The sequence below is a fragment of the Scyliorhinus torazame genome, chromosome 1, assembly GCF_047496885.1.
Source record: "Scyliorhinus torazame isolate Kashiwa2021f chromosome 1, sScyTor2.1, whole genome shotgun sequence".
NCBI lineage: Eukaryota > Metazoa > Chordata > Chondrichthyes > Carcharhiniformes > Scyliorhinidae > Scyliorhinus > Scyliorhinus torazame.
Window position 1 is genome coordinate 153,910,834 of NC_092707.1, and position 16,042 is coordinate 153,926,875.

Genomic DNA, 16,042 nt, shown 5'->3' on the forward strand with positions numbered 1-16,042 from the left:
CATCCAGTGATAATGATCTGGAATGCATTGCCTCAAAAGGTGGTGGAAGGAAACAATTTTCAAAATAATTTGATTTGATATGTCCTTTTGAAGGTTTACATTGAATATGTTTGATATGTACCTGAAGGAAAAAATAACTGCAGGGCTATGGGGGACTGGCAACTATTGGATAGCTCTTTTCAAGAGTCGGCATTGATATGGTGGATTAAATGGCCTCCTTCTGGGCTCTGTTGAGTCTAAGACTGCTTGTTCCTGAGGTAGATTGGAAAGGCCTCTGCAAAATTATTCAATGCAATGCGACACCATTGGACAAAATGTAATTTAATACAACATAATCCTGTGGATAGCAACACGCATCTTTCATTTTGAACCGCATTTTTTTAGAACCGTGAACAATTTGCCATTAAAACCAATTCACTGAATCTTCATGTAAACTGGTCTGTGCTGGACAGACTGTGATACGACAACAGTAGAGAAACCTCTTCTTTTTATAGCATCTATATCCAACAACACTGGTCCAGAATGAAGACTCCTGCGCAAAGGAATGTTATTCAGGCCCTGGCACTCACCTGTTGGCACCCAATTTTTACATCAGTTGATTGTAACAGACTTCTTAGGTTGACAACAAAAATAATGCAATCTTGAATATTGTGTGTTTACCAAGTTTCCTCATTTACCCTGGAGTACTCTCAATTCATAGCATGATTGGATTATGATCCATTTATAGTACAGGCATACTAACAGTCAGTCTTTCATAAAAAGTAAGTATAATATAAGCATCCGAGAAGAACTGGGTCACTTTATTAGAATTAGCTTAAGCATAGTCTGTCTTCTGATGTGAATTTATTGCATAACCAGCTCTAGGAGGGTATGGGCCACCTCTCTGAATGTCTTCCAAATTGCTCCAGTTAAGAGATAGTTCATGTTTGTATTAGTTCCACATGGATTGTGTTGTAGTAAATAACAGTGATTTAAAAAATAAAGTCAGTTGGCCTCTTCTTTTAGGCTTTGCGGAAGATTGTCTAAAAGTTTTAAGGAGAGCCCGTAGAGCCTTGATCTGTTCTTACTTGTCTTGTGTTCTTCTGAGAAGACCTTTGACCCTGTGGTGTCTCTTGGCCACGCCTATAGAGAGTGACTGTTCAGAGCCGTCTTCAAGGTCTCTCAATATCACGGTACCTTTTCCGAAGGATGGAGACTTGATCCTTAAACAGGACGGGGTCAAGGCGTAGCTGTGACTGTACGAGGGGCATGGAGCCAAACCAGCTGGCAAATGTGTTAATGCAGTTTTGTCTCTGTGTGAAATGATCTGGATTGGCCCAGAGAGTGCTCTTTGACCCCTGTGTGATCAGGAAAAAAACAATCAAGTCAGAATTGGAAAGTAATTCAGTTAAAAAAAAACCTCTGCTTTGTCGCAGGATTATACAGCTTTAATTATATAACCACTTAAGATCCAGCTTTGAATCAATCAGTTTGAGTTCAGAGCTAAGGCAGGGTTGCTAAAAGAGGTAATCCCCAACACTTTGGTACTGAGCGAGCATGGGAGAAAATAAAATAAAAGGGATGTGAAAACAAATGTGATTTCCCTCCCCCGTACTCCATTTTCTTTGATCATTTTTGACCATAAGTTGTAAAATATTTTGGTGCAAGTAGATGGAAAAAAGGATACTGGACAGCAGGGGTGGGGGTGGGGAGGTGTAGGGGACAGCAGTTCACGACACAATTGGCAATGTTAGTTGGGAGGGGGTTGGAAGAGAGGTAGGAAGGGATGGTAGCTTCCTGACAGTTTGGGTAATGAAGCACGAACAGACTGGAGATCTCCATTTTATTTTTAACAAGGAGAGGGCTGCACATGTCGATGTCATCCCTCCTTGAAGATGGCAAACAGATAGAGTGCATCTTCTGACTCAATGGCCAACAACACAGGGCATCCATTAATATATACGTTCAGGAGCAGAATTAGGCCATTTGGCCATTGTGTCTGCTCCGCCATTCACTCATGGCTGATCTCATCCTGGCCTTCACTGTTGGGCGGTATGGTGGCACTGCCTCCTCACAGCTCCAGGGTTCGATTCTGACCTTGGATGACTGTGTGGAATTTTGCATTTCCTCCCGTGTCTGCGTGGGTTCCCTCCGGGTGCTCTGGTTTTGTCCCATAGTCCCAAGGTGTGCAGGTTAGGTGGATTGGCAATGCTAAATTGTCCCTTAGTGTCCAAAAGGTTAGGTAGGGTTACTGGGTTACGGGGATAGGGTGGAGGTGTGGGCTTAAGTCGGCTGCTCTTTTCTTTTTTTTCAAATATATTTATTAAAGTTTTAAAAAATATATATATTTTATTCAAGATTTTTTGGCCAAACATAACAGTACGTAGTGTTTCTTTTACACAACAATAAAGCAATATAAATAACAGTGGCCAGTTTTAAACAAATAAATAAATAATATATGAACAGAAACAAAAATCAAACTAAATGACAACTGTCTGGTCAAAAATAAATACTCTCCAAAGATACAATCCAACAGTCCAATATACATTACCTATAACAAGTGCCTATACATATACAATAACATCCCTGAGAGTCCGTCCGATTCCCCCCCCCCCCCCCCTGGGTTGCTGCTGTTGTCTTCTTCTTTTCCATTCCCTCTATCTTTCTGTGAGGTAGTCGACGAATGGTTGCCACCGCCTGGTGAACCCTTGAGCCGAACCCCTTAGTACGAACTTAATCCGTTCTAACTTTATAAACCCTGCCATGTCGTTTATCCAGGTCTCCACACCCGGGGGTTTGGCTTCCTTCCACATTAACAATATCCTGCGCCGGGCTACTAGGGACGCAAAGACCAAGACATCAGCCTCTTTTGCCTCCTGCACTCCCGGCTCTTCTGCAACTCCAAATATAGCCAACCCCCAGCTTGGTTCGACCTGGACCCCCACCACCTTCGAAAGCACCTTTGCCACCCCCACCCAAAACCCCTGTAGTGCCGGGCATGACCAGAACATGTGGGTATGATTCGCTGGGCTTCTCGAGCATCTCGCACACCTATCCTCTACCACCAAAAATTTACTGAGCCGTGCTCCAGTCATATGCGCCCTGTGTAACACCTTAAATTGTATCAGGCTTAGCCTGGCACACGAGGACGATGAGTTTACCCTACGTAGGGCATCAGCCCACAGCCCCTCCTCAATCTCCTCCCCCAGCTCTTCTTCCCATTTCCCTTTCAGCTCATCTACCATGATCTCCCCCTCGTCCCTCATTTTCCTATATATGTCCGACACCTTACCATCCCCCACCCATGTCCCTGAGATCACTCTATCTTGAATCTCCTGCGTCGGGAGCTGCGGGAATTCCCTCACCTGTTGCCTCGCAAAAGCCCTCAGTTGCATATACCGAAATGCATTCCCTTGGGGCAACCCATATTTTTCCGTCAGCGCTCCCAGACTCGCAAACGTCCCGTCTACGAACAGATCTCTCAATTGTGCTACCCCTGCTCTTTGCCATGCTCCAAATCCCCCATCCATTCTCCCTGGAACAAACCTATGGTTATTTCTTATCGGGGACCGCACCGAGGCTCCCGTCCTTCCCCTATGCCGTCTCCACTGCCCCCAAATTTTCAATGTAGCCACCATCACCGGGCTTGTGGTGTATTTCTTCGGTGAGAAGGGCAACGGTGCCGTCACCATAGCTTGTAGGCTAGTCCCACTGCAGGACGCCCTCTCCAATCTCTTCCACGCCGCTCCCTCCTCTTCTCCCATCCACTTACACACCATTGAAATATTGGCGGCCCAGTAGTACTCACTTAGCTCGGTAGTGCCAGCCCCCCCCTGTCCCTACTACGCTGCAAAAATCCCCTCCTCACTCTCGGGGTCTTCCCGGCCCACACAAAACTCATAATACTCTTCTCAATTCTTTTGAAAAAAGCCTTCGTGACCACCACCGGGAGGCACTGAAACACAAAAAGGAATCACGGGAGGACCACCATTTTAACCGCCTGCACCCCCCCTGCCAGTGACAGGGACACCATGTCCCATCTCTTAAAGTCCTCCTCCACCTGTTCCACCAACCGCGTTAAATTTAACCTATGTAATGTACCCCAATTCTTGGCTATCTGGATCCCCAAGTACCGAAAGTCCCTTGTTACCTTCCTCAACGGTAAATCCTCTATTTCTCTGCTCTGCTCCCATGGATGCACCACAAATAACTCACTTTTCCCCATGTTCAATTTATACCCTGAAAAATCCCCAAACTCCCCAAGTATCCACATTATCTCTGGCATCCCCTCCGCCTGGTCCGCCACATATAGCAACAAATCATCCGCATACAGAGATACCCGGTGTTCTTCTCCTCCCCTGAGTACTCCCCTCCACTTCCTGGAACCCCTCAATGCTATGGCCAGGGGCTCAATCGCCAGTGCAAACAATAACGGGGACAGAGGACATCCCTGCCTCGTCCCTCTATGGAGCCGGAAATAATCAGACCCCCGTCCATTCGTGACCACACTCGCCATCGGGGCCCTGTACAGCAACTGTACCCATCTGATATACCCATCTCCAAAGCCAAATCTCCTCAACACCTCCCACAAATAATCCCACTCCGCTCTATCAAATGCTTTCTCGGCATCCATCGCCACCACTATCTCCGCTTCCCCCTCTGGTGGGGGCATCATCATTACCCCTAGCAGCCTCCGTATATTTGTATTCAGCTGTCTCCCCTTCACAAACCCAGTTTGGTCCTCATGAACCACCCCCGGGACACAATCCTCTATCCTCGTTGCCATTACTTTGGCCAGAATCTTAGCGTCCACATTCAGTAGGGAAATAGGCCTATAGGACCCGCATTGCAGCGGGTCTTTTTCCTTCTTTAGGAAGAGCGATATCGTTGCCTCTGACATAGTCGGGGGCAGCTGCCCCCTTTCCCTCGCCTCATTAAAGGTTCTCATCAGTAGCGGGGCCAGCAAGTCCATATATTTCCTATAGAATTCAACTGGGAATCCGTCTGGTCCCGGGGCCTTCCCCACCTGCATGCTCCCAATCCCTTTCACTACTTCCTCCGTCTCAATCTGTGCTCCCAGTCCCGCCCTCTCCTGCTCCTCCACCTTATGAAATTCCAGCTGATCCAGAAAGCACATCATTCTTTTCTTCCCATCCGGGGGCTGAGCTTCATATAATCTTTCATAAAATGCCTTGAACACTCCATTCACTCTCTCCGCTCCCCGCTCCATCTCTCCCTCCTCATCTCTCACCCCTCCATCTCCCTCGCTGCTCCCCTTTTCCTCAGTTGGTGGGCCAGCAACCTGCTCGCCTTCTCCCCATATTCGTACTGTACACCCTGTGCCTTCCTCCATTGTGCCTCTGCATTACCCGTAGTCAACAAGTCAAATTCTACATGTAGCCTTTGCCTTTCCCTATACAGTCCCTCCTCCGGTGCCTCCGCATATTGTCTGTCCACCCTCAGAAGTTCTTTCAACAACCGTTCCCGTTCCCTACCCTCCTGCTTTCCTTTATGTGCCCTAATAGATATCAGCTCCCCTCTAACCACTGCCTTCAGCGCCTCCCAGACCACTCCCACCTGAACCTCCCCATTATCATTGAGTTCTAAGTACCTTTCAATACACCCCCACACCCTTAAGCACACCCCCTCATCTGCCAATAATCCCATGTCCATTCTCCAGGGTGGACGCTGTTCTTTTTCCTCCCCTATCTCCAGGTCCACCCAATGTGGAGCGTGATCTGAACTAGCTATAGCCGTGTACTCCGTCCCCGTCACCTTCGGGATCAGTGCCCTTCCCAAAACAAAAAAGTCTATCCGTGAATAAACTTTGTGGACATAGGAGAAAAACGAAAACTCCTTACTCCTAGGTCTACTAAATCTCCAGGGGTCTACTCCTCCCATCTGCTCCATAAAGTCTTTAAGCACCCTAGCTGCAGCCGGCCTCCTTCCGGTCCTGGACCTCGATCTGTCCAGCCCTGGGTCCAGCACCGTATTAAAATCTCCACCCATTACCAACTTCCCCACCTCTAGGTCCGGGATACGTCCTAACATACGCCTCATAAAGTTGGCATCATCCCAGTTCGGGGCATATACGTTCACTAAGACCACCGCCTCCCCTTGCAATTTGCCACTCACCATCACGTATCTGCCCCCACTATCCACCACTATGGTCTTTGCCTCAAACATTACCCGCTTCCCCACTAGTATAGCCACCCCCCTGTTTTTTGCGTCTAGCCCCGAATGAAACACCTGCCCCACCCATCCTTTGCGTAGTCTGACCTGGTCTATCAGTTTCAGATGCGTCTCCTGCAGCATAACCACATCTGCCTTAAGTTTCTTTAGGTGTGCGAGTGCCCGTGCCCTCTTTATCGGCCCGTTCAGCCCTCTCACATTCCACGTGATCAGCTGGGTTGGGGGGCTCTTTACCCCCCCCCCCTTGTCGACTAGCCATCTCCTTTTTCAATCCAGCTCCTCACCCGGTTCCCACGTAGCTGTATCCCCCCCAGGCGGCGCCCCCCCTGCCCCGACCACCACACCCCATACCAGCTCCCCCTTCTCCCCAGCAGCAGCAACCCAGTTAACCCCCCCCCCCCCCCCCCCCCGCTAGATCCCTCACTAGCGTAATTGCACCCCCCATGTTGCTCCCAGAAGTCAGCAAACTCTGGCCGACCTCGGCTTCCCCCCGTGACCTCGGCTCCCACTGTGCGAGGCCCCCTCCTTCCTGCTTCCCTGTTCCCGCCATGATTACCATAGCGCGGGAACAAAGCCCGCGCTTCCCTTTTGGTCCCGCCCCCAATGGCCGGCTCCTCCTCCTCCCTCCCCCCCTCCCACACGACATGGGGAAGAGAGAAAAGTTACAGGGTCGCGGGATTAACAACTTGGGAAATCATCTCTTCCCCCTTTTCCCCCTCTTCACCCCACATATTCACCCCACCACTTTGTCCCAAACGTTCTTTTTCTAGCCCGCATATTCCAGTTTCTCCTTGACAATAAATGTCCACGCCTCTTCTGCCGTTTCAAAGTAGTGGTGTTTCCCTTGATGTGTGACCCACAGTCTTGCCGGCTGCAGCATTCCAAATTTAACCTTCCTTTTGTGCAGCACCGCCTTGGCCCGATTAAAGCTTGCCCTCCTTCTCGCCACCTCCGCACTCCAATCTTGATATACGCGGATCACCGCGTTCTCCCACCTACTGCTCCGAGTTTTCTTTGCCCATCTGAGGACCATCTCTCTGTCCTTATATCGGAGAAATCTCACCACTATGGCTCGAGGAATTTCTCCAGCCCTCGGTCTTCGCGCCATAACTCGATAGGCTCCCTCCACCTCCAACGGGCCCGTCGGGGCCTCCGATCCCATTAACGCGTGCAGCACCGTGCTCACATATGCCCCGACGTCCGCCCCTTCTGCACCTTCGGGAAGACCAAGAATCCTTAAATTCTTCCTCCTCGCATTATTCTCCAGCACCTCCAGCCTTTCCACACACCTTTTGTGTTGTGCCTCGTGCATCTCTGTCTTCACCACCAGGCCCTGTATGTCGTCCTCATTCTCAGCAGCCTTTGCCTTCACGACCCGAAGCTCCTGCTCCTGGGTCTTTTGCTCCTCCTTTAGCCCTTCAATTGCCTGTAATATCGGGGCCAACAGCTCCTTCTTCATCTCCTTTTTAAGTTCTTCCACGCAACGCCGCAGGAACTCTTGTTTGTCAGGGCCCCATATTAAACTGCCTCCTTCCGACGCCATCTTGCTTTGTGCCTGCCTTCCTGGCCGCTGCTCTAGAGGATCCACTACAATCCGGCCACTTTCCTCTCCTTTTTCCATCCGTGTCCAGGGGGGATTCGCTTCTGGTTTACCGCACAGTGTTTTTAGCCGTTAAAATTGCCGTTGGGGCTCCTATTAAGAGCCCAAAAGTCCTTTCCACCGGGAGCTGCCGAAACGTGCGACTTAGCTGGTTATCGCTGCACCCGGAAGTCCTATTAAAGTTTTTTAACACAATTTTTCTCCCTTACAAACAATAACCCCCCCCCCTCGTAACAAAAAAAAATGAGAAATTGCGCAGAGCAAGATATATACATGGCAAAATGATATATTTACACAGCTTTGTACACTGGCCCTCACCCGTACGTGCCAGTTTCCCCAACCCTTCATGTTATCTCTTGCTCATCCACCCTCCCAGGCAGTCCCCCCTTCCCCCCCCCCTCCCAGGATGTCCCCTCCACCCCCCACCCCCCAAGGTTGCTGCTGCTGCTGACCGACCTTCCCCTAACGCTCCGCGAGATAGTCTAGGAACGGTTGCCACCGCCTGTAGAACCCCTGCGCAGACCCTCTCAAGGCGAACTTAATCCTCTCCAACTTTATGAACCCAGCCATATCATTTATCCAGGCCTCCAGGCTGGGGAGCTTCGCCTCCTTCCACATTAGCAAGATCCTTCGCCGGGCTACTCGGGACGCAAAGGCCAGAATGCCGGCCTCTTTCGCCTCCTGCACTCCCGGCTCGTCCACTACTCCAAATATTGCTAGCCCCCAGCTTGGCTTGACCCGGACTTTCACCACCTGAGATATTGCTCCCGCCACTCCTCTCCAGAACCCCTCCAGTGCCGGGCATGACCAAAACATATGGATATGGTTCGCCGGGCTCCCTGAGCACCTCCCACATCTGTCCTCTACCCCAAAGAACCTACTCAACCGTCGGCTGCTCTTTTCAAGGGCAGGTGCAGACTCAATAGGCCAAATGGTCTCCTTCTGCACTGTAAATTTTATGATCCTGCCCATGCCCAATTAACAATCTAACTCCTTCTTAAATGAGCTGTTCCAGCATCCACCGCACTCTGGGTAGCGAATTCCACAGATTCACAACCCTTTAGGAAAAGTTGTTTCTCCTCGATTCCATTTTAAATTCCTACCTCTTATCCAATGACCTATCGTTCTAGAGGCTGAACATAGTGGGCACTACTATTCCTGATCATAATGGAGATGATTGTGTTATTCTCTCATCAATCATGTCTGGAGATCCCACCGATGTAAGTGACTGGGATTGGTCTTATGCACATAACGTTTATTATGTGACCATGCTCCACTCACTGCATTTTGCTGGAGAAATCAGTTTTTATTGGGTGATGTTGTTGCAGTTTTTGTCATGAACTCTGCTTCCTCCTGTTCATAGAAACACTTTATAAATAGATTCTGAAGAAATTTAGTTGATTCACTACTGGATCATATTAACTCGAACTTACCAAAAGATATACTGCAGATGCTGGAAACCTGAAACAAAACGCAGAAAATGCTGGAAACATTTAGCAGGTCAGTCAGCATCTGTGGAGATAACAGATGCTAGAAAAGTATTGGTGTGACAGCAGTGCACGCCAGTGTTCATTCTGATATTATCCAGAAACTTCAGGGGGATTAAGAGAAATGGTGCGAGTTGAGAATCTCCAGATCTTGCTCGCTGCTCCCCTGTTTGCTTCATACAAACATTCAGCGGACTTCTCCGTCGGCGGGATCCTCCCATCCACCGGCAGCGCACCCACGCCCTCGTGTTTCCCGACAGCGTGGAGTGGCCACAATGGGGAACCCCATTGGCCGTCTACAAAATGTGGCTGGCAGACTGGAGAATCCCACTCAAGATCTCTCGTCTTTAGCATCCCTGTTGAATTTTAAGAACTTGAGTTTCGGTGAAAAAGTGTCATGCTGTCGAAGCTTTTTATCTTGTACTCATCAGATCAGAGATGCAAGAATATCAAATTTCAAATGGCACAACAATTTATACTGCATGAGAAGAGAGTGCTGATTGGTTGGCAAGTAAACTCTGATGGCCCTCACTGTACTGTTTTCAGTTCACACTTCCAACCGGGCTATCGGGCAATTCCAATCGAGCAGAAGGTCTCTCGCCAGTTGGTGTCTTACTCCAGCACATTCTGACCTGGTGTTTTTTTTTTGAGCTTCTAATTATTCAGTGTTCCTGCAAAGCACATCAATGTGCTGCTGAGAAATAATCGGCCTTATGAAACAGCAAATAATTAAAAACAGGTAGCGCTTAAATAAAATTCTATGACTAGGCATCACAGCAAATATTTGTCGTATTGAATAAATTCCACCATTTGGGTCCAAGTTGTTTATGCTAAGGGCACAGGATTTTGGAATTCATTTACTTTAGTCATTACTAGAATTACAGCCGCTAAATTATTCAGCAGGAGTTAATCAATAATATATCAACAACAAGGGACGGTAGTATGATTACTAAACTTTCCGTCCACAGTAGGCACATCATTGATTGCTTCATGTCAGTGTTAGTTCAACCCATGAATGATGGTGTCTAAATCTCACAGGTCTGCCTATCCAATCGAACCAGAAATCAATCCTACTTCCAGCTGTGAAGGGAATAGAATGAATGAGCAAGTACCGTCTTGAAAACAGATTCCATACACTTGATCTCACCAGAGAAGGCTAGTGGCGAAATACTGAACCCTTAAAGTGGCAATCATAAAAATCATATAATCCCTATGGCACAGAAGGATGCCATTCAGCCCATTGAGTCCGCACCGACCCTCTGAAAGAGCATCCACTCCCCCATCCCATCCCCGCAACCTCATAACTCCACCAACTCATTGGACACTAAGGGACAATTTAGCATGGCCAATCCACTTAACCTGCAAATCTTTGGACTGTGGGAGGAAACCGGAGGCCCAGGAGGAAACCCACGCACACACGGGGAGAACATGCAACCTCCACATAGACAGTCACCCAAGATCAGAATTGAACCGAGGTCCCTGGTGCTGTGAAACAGCAGTTCAAACCACTGTGCCACCGTGTCGCCCACAATGCGAAGTGGCCTTTCTTACTGCTGGACTGGGTAACAAGAGAAAGCTTGCCTGGGAAGGCAAAGCCTATCTCGCCCCCATTCCCTCTCACCATGCAGTTTTTCCTGCTGAATTAGTACTCTGGGAACTTTTACTGGAGAGGGCAAATCGAGCCTTCCTTAAATGTGTCACCTGTAAGATGGCACCTCTGGGAGTGTGTTCCTCCCTCAGTACATGTGGTGCCGCCTACAGGCTGTAACGACCTTGCTGCCTTCTTCAGCATCTACCTGCCTGGGCTGCGATAAGCAGAACAAGGGCAACCCCCGCAGGACCAACACCAATATTTATTTCTGTCTCTGGAAGGATTGAAACTGACCCGTCAGCTCCCCCAAACCACTCCCACTCCCCCTCTCCCGCATGCAATTTTAAAAAATCATTTCCGGGATGAATGCGTCACTGTTTAGGCCAGCATTTATTGCCCAACCCCAGTTGCCCTTCAGAAGGTGGTGGGGAGTTGCCCTCCTGAATCGCTGCAGTCCCGGAGGTGTCAGGGAGGAGTTCCAGGATTTTGACACAGTGACAGTGAAGGAATGGATATATATTTCCAGTACGAAGTCTTACAACACCAGGTTAAAGTCCAACAGGTTTGTTTCGATGTCACTAGCTTTCGGAGTGCTGCTCCTTCCTCAGGTGAATGAAGAGGTATGTTCCAGAAACAAATATATAGACAAATTCAAAGATGCCAAACAATGCTAGGAATGCGACCATTCGCAGGTGATTAAATCTTTACAGATCCAGAGATGGGGTAACCCCAGGTTAAAGAGGTGTGAATTGTATCAAGCCAGGACAGTTGGTAGGATTTTGCAGGCCAGATGGTGGGGGATGAATGTAATGCGACATGAATCCCAGGTCCCGGTTGAGGCCGCACTCATGTGTGCGGAACTTGGCTATAAGTTTCTGCTCGGCGATTCTGCGTTGTCACGCGTCCTGAAGGCCGCCTTGGAGAACGCTTACCCGGAGATCAGAGGCTGAATGCCCTTGACTGCTGAAGTGTTCCCCGACTGGAAGGGAACATTCCTGCCTGGTGATTGTTGCGCGATGTCCGTTCATTCGTTGTTGCAGCGTCTGCATGGTCTCGCCAATGTACCACGCTTCGGGGCATCCTTTCCTGCAGCGTATGAGGTAGACAACGTTGGCCGAGTCGCACGAGTATGTACCGTGTACCTGGTGGGTGGTGTTCTCACGTGTAATAGTGGTATCCATGTTGATGATCTGGCACGTCTTGCAGAGATTGCTATGGCAGGGTTGTGTGGTGTCGTGGTCACTGTTCTGAAGACTGGGTAGTTTGCTGCAAACAATGGTTCGTTTGAGGTTGCGCGGTTGTTTGAAGGCAAGTAGTGGGGGTGTGGGGATGACCTTGGCAAGATGTTCATCGTCATCAACGATGTGTTGAAGGCTGTGAAGAAGATGACGTCGTTTCTCTGCTCCGGGGAAGTACTGGACGACGAAGGGTATTCTGTCGGTTGTGTCCCATGTTTGTCTTCTGAGGAGGTCGGTGCGGTTTTTCGCTGTGGCGCGTTGGAACTGTCGCTCGATGAGTCGAGTCCCTATGGACAAGCGCTCCGTATACACAGGATCTGCTCAGACGAGGAGGAGCGTAACAGACATCTACAGACGTTGAAAGATGCCCTCGTATGAACGGGATATGGCACTCGACTCATTGAGCGACAGTTCCAACGCGCCACAGCAAAAAACCGCACCGACCTCCTCAGAAGACAAACATGGGACACAACCGACAGAATACCCTTCGTCGTCCAATACTTCCCCGGAGCGGAGAAACTACGTCATCTTCTTCACAGCCTTCAACACGTCATTGATGACGATGAACATCTTGCCAAGGTCATCCCCACACCCCCACTACTTGCCTTCAAACAACCGCGCAACCTCAAACGAACCATTGTTTGCAGCAAACTACCCAGTCTTCAGAACAGTGACCACGACACCACACAACCCTGCCATAGCAATCTCTGCAAGACGTGCCAGATCATCGACATGGATACCACTATTACACGTGAGAACACCACCCACCAGGTACGCGGTACATACTCGTGCGACTCGGCCAACGGTGTCTACCTCATACGCTGCAGGAAAGGATGTCCCGAAGCATGGTACATTGGCGAGACCATGCAGACGCTGCGACAACGAATGAACGGACATCGCGCAACAATCACCAGGCAGGAATGTTCCCTTCCAGTCGGGGAACACTTCAGCAGTCAAGGGCATTCAGCCTCTGATCTCCGGGTAAGCGTTCTCCAAGGCGGCCTGCAGGACGCGCGACAACGCAGAATCGCCGAGCAGAAACTTATCGCCAAGTTCCGCACACATGAGTGCGGCCTCAACCGGGACCTGGGATTCATGTCGCATTACATTCATCCCCCACCATCTGGCCTGCAAAATCCTACCAACTGTCCTGGCTTGATACAATTCACACCTCTTTAACCTGGGGTTACCCCATCTCTGGATCTGTAAAGATTTAATCACCTGCGAATGGTCGCATTCCTAGCATTGTTTGGCATCTTTGAATTTGTCTATATATGTGTTTCTGGAACATACCTCTTCATTCACCTGAGGAAGGAGCAGCGCTCTGAAAGCTAGTGACATCGAAACAAACCTGTTGGACTTTAACCTGGTGTTGTAAGACTTCGTACTGTGCTCACCCCAGTCCAACGCCGGCATCTCCACATCATATATATTTCCAAGTGGGGGTGGTGGGGTTCCCAGGTATCTGCAGCTCTTGTCCTTTCTATTTGGGAGAGGCCATGGGTTTGGAAGGTGTTACCAAAGGAACCTTGGCGTGTTACTGCAGTGCATCTTGTAGATGGTACACAAGGCTACCATTATCCGTTGGTGGTGGAAGGTTTGAATGTTTGTGGAAGGAGGAGCCATCAAGCGGGCTGCTTTGTCCTGGATGGTGTTCAGCTTCTTGAGTGTTGTTGGAGCGGCACTCATCCAGACAAGAGAAGAATATTCCATTACACTCCAGACTTGTGCCTTGTTGATAGTGGACAGGCTTTGGGGGGTCAGGAAGTGAGTTACTCACCGTAGGATTCCTGGCCTTTGGCCTGCCCTGGTAACCACAGTTTTAATGTGGCTAGTCTAGTTCAGTTTCTGATCAATGGTAACCCCCAGGATGTTGACTGTGGGAGATTCAGCGAGGGTAATGCCATTGAATGTCAAAGAGTGAGGGTTAGATCCTCTCTTGTAGGAGATGGTCATTGCCTGGCACCTGTGTGGCACAAATGTAACTTACCAGCCCAAGTTTGAACATGGACTGCTTCATTATCTGAGGAGTCACGAATGGTGCTGAGCATTGTGCAGTCATCTGTGAACATCCTCACTTCTGACCAGTCAGGTAAAGGCAGGATGTCCTGTTTCCCAGGGATGACAGCAGGAGGCCCTCCTGTCAGACCAAGGTGGCCCAGACAGTGGTGACAGCACACAGCAGCAGCTGTGGTGCCCACAGTATAACCAGAGTGCAGAAAGAAGATGAACAATCTGCTGTGCACCACAAGGGTAATTGGAACTTAGTTTTCATGCAAGCTGGCACTCATAAAGTTTGCAAGCATTGTAGATGTGTGAGTGCAGAGGGATGCCAGACAGGAGCAAGGATCGCAAACCTCAAGCATCAGATGGGGAAACTGAATGTGTGTTGTATGAGTGTGTAACTCTTACTAAAGAGGGCACAGGAGGACACGGGTCATAGACATGCATGGACCATTTGGGATCAAAACCTTCTGTTTGTCTGCAGAAGAATAGAGCTCACAACTGGTGTGAGCGAGTGAAGACTGAGAAGTCCCAGACCTCAGATACCCCGACACCAGCTGAGGAGGAGGCTGCAGAACTGGCGGGGTTGGACCCTGTCTGAGAGTGAACTGAAGGAGAGGCTGACACAGAGTCCAGTGAGAATGCATCCAGTCTTGTGCATGAAACTTGGGTGAGCCAAGGGTTTGTGCTTAATCATGAGCTAATTCTTTCTGTTCTTCACTGTAGGTTCTGGAAGAAATACCAAGAAAAAGAGGCAGGGGGGTGCCTACCCCCAGCTCCATCACCACCTCTGCCGGTGCTAATGGCAAATCCTGGGAGGATACACAGTCACAGCATTTCCCTGTATCCTCCACCAGCACAGAGACATTCACCGCAGTGGGTTCATATTCCAGATTAGGCTCAGGGTGACATCTGGGTGCTCCGGTTTCCTTCCAAAGTCCAAAGATGTGTAGGTTAGATGGGTTGGCCTTGATCAAAGCACAAGGTTATGGGATAGGATGGGGGGAATGAGCCTGGGGAGAGTGTTCTTTTGGAGGGTTGGTGCAGACTTGATGGGCCGAATGGCCTCCTTCTGCACTGGAGGCATCCTATGGATTCTATGGTGAGCACATCACAGACATGCCCACAGCTGATGGAGGATGTGACAGCCAAGGTCTCTGACACTGATCAGGCCCATACTGAGCCTCTGGACTTGGCTATACGAGATGGAAATGCAGACACAGCCACAGGAACATCAGGGAAAGATGCCAGAGGCCATGCACAGACTTGAGTGAGGGCCGGAGGAGTCCACCCATGTTATAAATGTTGTTATGGCTCCGGCATGTGAGAGCTTGGTTTCCTCCATGGAGCAAGTGATAACCACCTAGTCTGGGAGAATACTCAGTGGCTGTCAGATACCCGCTTGGACCTGCAGTCAATCACACCAGGCATGGGTGGAGCAAGAGGGGGCGAGGATACACAGTCACAGCATTTCCCTGTATCCTCCACCAGCACCTTGACCTCCCTCCAGTGCCCCATCTCTTCCAGGTGTCAGGGTGGTGTCATTGTGCACTGACAGAGACGTGGAGTGCCAGAAAGGCATCTGGCGACTTCATCCCAGGATACTCCAAGGCTGCCAGTCTACTGCCCCTCTGCCAGCATCTCCATCACCTCCAGCAGGTCTGGCCAAGGAGCATGCACCTGCACCTGTGCAGAAGACGCTCATTAGGTCAGCACCCGCCAGCCATGGACGACCAGAGGGCAGCCGTCAAAGTTATCTCGGGCAATAGGGTGTAGCAGTCAGCAGGCTGCCTTCACCTCAGCTGTGAATGTTGGGGATGGACATTGACACAGTAATAGAAAAAGAATGATTAAGAAATTATAAGGACACAAAGATGCCACTGGTATCTAATCACTGTATACATAAAACACACTTGTAAATACATGTTTAATTGCACTTTATTCATGTATA

General features: G+C 49.5%; 1 protein-coding gene across 2 annotated transcripts in view; it reads right to left on the bottom strand.

Annotated features, from left to right (window-relative positions):
* Positions 1–305: 305 nt before the first annotated feature.
* LOC140415180 (exostosin-1-like) overlaps positions 306–16,042 on the bottom strand; it is a 510,761-nt gene continuing 495,024 nt past the window's right edge. For both annotated transcript variants that reach the window (XM_072501034.1, XM_072501033.1), the window contains one exon: positions 306–1,337. In XM_072501034.1, coding sequence (XP_072357135.1) covers positions 1,152–1,337 — 186 coding nt within the window. In that variant the 3' untranslated portion in view covers positions 306–1,151. The remainder of the gene's footprint in view (positions 1,338–16,042) is intronic.